Source organism: Buceros rhinoceros, unplaced genomic scaffold (genome assembly GCF_000710305.1).
Source record: "Buceros rhinoceros silvestris isolate BGI_N320 unplaced genomic scaffold, ASM71030v1 scaffold31727, whole genome shotgun sequence".
Lineage (NCBI taxonomy): Eukaryota > Metazoa > Chordata > Aves > Bucerotiformes > Bucerotidae > Buceros > Buceros rhinoceros.
The window spans coordinates 3,843-7,721 of NW_010423259.1; the positions used below are offsets into that span (position 1 = coordinate 3,843).

The 3,879-nt window shown below is 42.8% G+C and overlaps 1 protein-coding gene across 1 annotated transcript; it reads right to left on the minus strand.

Annotated features, from left to right (window-relative positions):
- Positions 1–337: 337 nt before the first annotated feature.
- On the minus strand, positions 338–3,798 carry FCF1 (FCF1 rRNA-processing protein; the record flags this gene model as incomplete). The annotated part of the gene is made up of 6 exons (XM_010140376.1): positions 338–414; positions 1,276–1,370; positions 1,807–1,894; positions 2,797–2,869; positions 3,296–3,444; positions 3,705–3,798. Coding segments are annotated over 6 exons (548 nt in total), but the record flags the coding sequence as incomplete, so codon positions are not given.
- Between the last annotated feature and the right edge of the window lie 81 nt (positions 3,799–3,879).

The window sequence follows — 3,879 nt, forward strand, 5'->3', positions numbered from 1 at the left end:
AAAATTCTGAAATTTCTGTGGCTTCATTCTCAGCCAGAGTTGCACCATCAGTGTTTAATTCAGAATGCTGAAATCACCTTTCCTAATCATCCCAGTGAAGAGGGAGTTAGGCATGTTTTGGGCACTGCCATCCTCTCTTTCCCAAATGCTTCTCCCAGCTATAGGTAATCAGGCCAAGTCAGAGCAAGGATGAATAAAAACAGACTCTTCCAACTAGCTATTTCTTAGAAGGTCAAGTCTATCCACTATGAAGTCAGTCCACTGTCACCCACAGTCATATGGGCAGAGTCCCAGCATAAAAAGAAAGCAGGAAGGTTGGAACCAGAAGGACTCTCGTCCTGGCATCAGTGGCTTGGCTGGACAGGTTAGAATCGTGGAGCTCCATAATCATCTGGCATCCTCTCAATATTGTATCTGAGAAAGAAAGAGGGAAAACCTGTGATGACAACCTACTCCATATTGCTCCCCTCCCCATTCAGCAACAGGCTTACAGGCAGACTGAACAGCAAGAAGCTTTGTTGCAGTTCTATCTGCAGCTCACATCCCCAGAAAGAAAAATATTCCTTCTGGAAGTGAAAAGCCTTCATAAGGTTGCTGTTACCCTTCATCTCAAACTCAGAAATCGGGCATCTCAAAAACATAACATCTCCAGAGAAGGAAAAAAATGGTGGTTTTGCAAGATCTGACTCAGGATTTAAGAGCAGATCATAGTGAAGAATGAAAACTTTGGCCATCTTACGATTCATGGCCACAGTGAATTTTATAGTAGATGACTGGTCATACTGCCTATAAATAAAATAAAGTGAACCTGTACTTGCAGATACTGGAGAAATCTGTTGCACTAAAGTTGCTGCACTAGTCTCCTTCCGAGCGGGTGTGATTTTTTTTAGCTAAGAAGCAAATTCAGTGTCTTAGCTGCGGGTACAAAAAGCTACCAAATAGGATGTGGAACAAGAATGGTTCTTTTCCTCAAGAACCAGTAGAATGCATTTGCCTGGTAGTCCTGCTGCTGCTCCTGGTAAGCAAAACTGACCTGTGGAAACAGTGGCCTCGAACTACTTTTCCAGTTAAAAGCAAGTGACTGTGTAATAAATACACCTGGGTCTGCAACCAGTCTTTTCCCAGCAGCAGCTGTACTTCTACTTTTGTGCAAATGTTAGACCCTATACTGCAACTTCCACATTAGACCATGCGGGAGAGAAGTATGTGGTGACAGCATCCCTGTCAGACAAAGATTGTACCAGACAGCGTTCCTGCCTGTCAGAGGTCCCTTACCTGTGCCTAGAAATATACATTATAGGCACTCCTGGGATTTTTCGTATTCTCCGCTTGAGCTCTTTATCCACTGTGGCCACAATGTAACACTTGTGCTGCAAAAAAGAGGCAACTCAGATTTAACAGCAGTGAACTCGCAGAAAGGAGACAAAGCTGAGCAAAAGCTTCTACGCAGTGAACTCATTTTAAGACAAGAGAGCTACCAGTCCCTAGAGAGGCATTACTAGGACTTGTACATAATTCTACAGCAGGCTAGTAACATAATTCTGCTCATCAAACTAGACTCATAGAAACAAACATCCAAAATCTGCAGCTGTCTCATCCCAAGTGCTTCTTGATGCTGTCCTATACAAAAAGAACGCTCAGGGAACACTATACCTTGCTTCAAGTAAAGTTGTGCTAGGGCCTGAAACTGCCCCTTAGTGAGATTTTACAGTTACTTTGTGGGAAATTTAAGTCATCAGTAACAAGAAGGGTTCAGAAATTTTTAGTACGTTAGCACAGTATAGAAATTTTCTGGAACAGGAATACCTGAGTGACTCTCTGTACCAAGCAGTCATCTGCATAGGTTCCTTTGTGCATACATGGCAAGCGTTCAAACCGAGGGTCCTTGGCAATTCTGTGGGGACATATAAATCAGCATCACAGCCATCAGACCAGAGTATGGAGGAACAGGAACACCCCCTCCTGTGATACACAGCATATTATTCTCAAAACAAGGGCTGAAGGGATGAAGTGAATGGTACACAAATCAACTGAAATGAGGAGCAAAAAAGAATGCATTTTGTCTGGCTAATTATTAAGTATTTCTTAGTACTTGTTAGTTGGATTCGAGATGTCTGCAATGTTAGGCTCTTGCCTAACAAAGTAATTTGAAAAAAAGTTATCTGTGGGAAGGACTAGAACTTCTTCTAGTATCTGATCGTTTGTACCATGTATGCAGGAACACTTCACCTCCTCTCTGAAGGGGAACATCAAACTGTTTAGGGGATGCACTCGAATACTGTACAACACAACAGGCCAAATTAAAAAGTAAAGAATGATAATACATCTGACTAGTACACCTGGAGAGCACAAACTACACTGGACTAGTTTTGTATAGATCACACAATAACCTGGCTCTAGATTATCAGTATGTGCTACCTACTCCTACAGGAATAACATGAGGCATCAATGAAAGGTTCCATAAGACCTGAGTCACCTCATCTATTTTTAGAAATTTCTGTAATTAAAACAGTATTTTACGTATATGTTGAGAAACAGGAGAAAGCGTTATTTTGAAAGTCTTAGGTGGGGAAAAAAAGATTTACAGATCAATATTGTGAATTCTTACCTAGCATTTAGGGTTTTTAAAAAAATAACGTAAAACTTGAGCCATCATACTGATCTCATACATCCAGAAAAAAACCCCCAAGTTTGAAACTCTGCAGCAACTACCCTATAGTGCAAATGCACCACCACGGAAAGTGATTTTCCTTTATTTATATTAAAACTTCTAGGTTCTAGAAACAGAGCACCTACCGTAACGCCACACGGTACTTCTGTCCTAACTTCTCAATTTCACCCATTACACAATCTGTGATACATGGAATACCTACATGCAAAAAAGCCTGCATTGAAACCAAGCAGCATTTCTTCACAGACCCCTACATATTGCCCACGTGCCCAGGAACTATTAGAGAACTCTATAACACATTACTTAAAGTTTTAAACTTATGAGGACAGACAAGGTTGCAAAGTGTTTAAATGCAGAGCCACTGAGTTTAACCATGTCATGGTAATTTTAGATTTTTAAGTTACTAATGCTTTAGCTTTGTTGAGATTAGCATTTAAGACCACTGACTGAAACCAGAGACAATTCCAGGGTTATCATAGCCATGAACAATGAGCTCCATGATTATAGCACATATCCTTTTTTCAAGATTTCTGTTATTCTCAGTATGAGGCATATAAAGCGCATCAAGAGCACACCGTGGCGTTATGTGGTCCGGAAGAAGCTGCAAGTGATGCAGGCACTCACACTTGGCGTAGAGGCAGTCCATCATTGACTGCACTAGGTCCAGTTTGGCCTTGATGGAGAAATTGATGAAGTTAGTGTCCACCAGGATGTGATAAGGAGGACCCAACTGTGTATTATACTGGAAGAATAAGCAAGAAGGGTGCTGGGGGCTGCCAGGGAGACAAAGAATTCAAATCAGTTCATTGCATTTAACAACATATCCAATCCTACAACTTACAAAGAATGAAAGGATAAAGAGCAGAAAGTACACAAAGCAGCATGGCATGGTGACCTACCAGGCCTCCTGCCGCCTCCCAATCCCAATCCCTTGGTTTGGGGCACCATTTCCTACAGTTTTGCTCAGAAACACCTTTGGTTGCAGCCTGCACCGCGGGGGCCCCTCCCTCCCCAAAGCGTCGGCAGCACTTACACCTCCCGCTCCTTGATGGCACTCGAGTCTTCCTTCTTCTTCACGGGGACTTTCACCCGGTCCTTCTCGTTACTGTGAGAAAATACAGGCACTCCTGGGGGCGGGCGACAGGGAAAGGTGCCCAGCGGTGGAGAGACCTAGGCCGGGATTCCCTCCGGCCCCTCCTAAGAGGAGC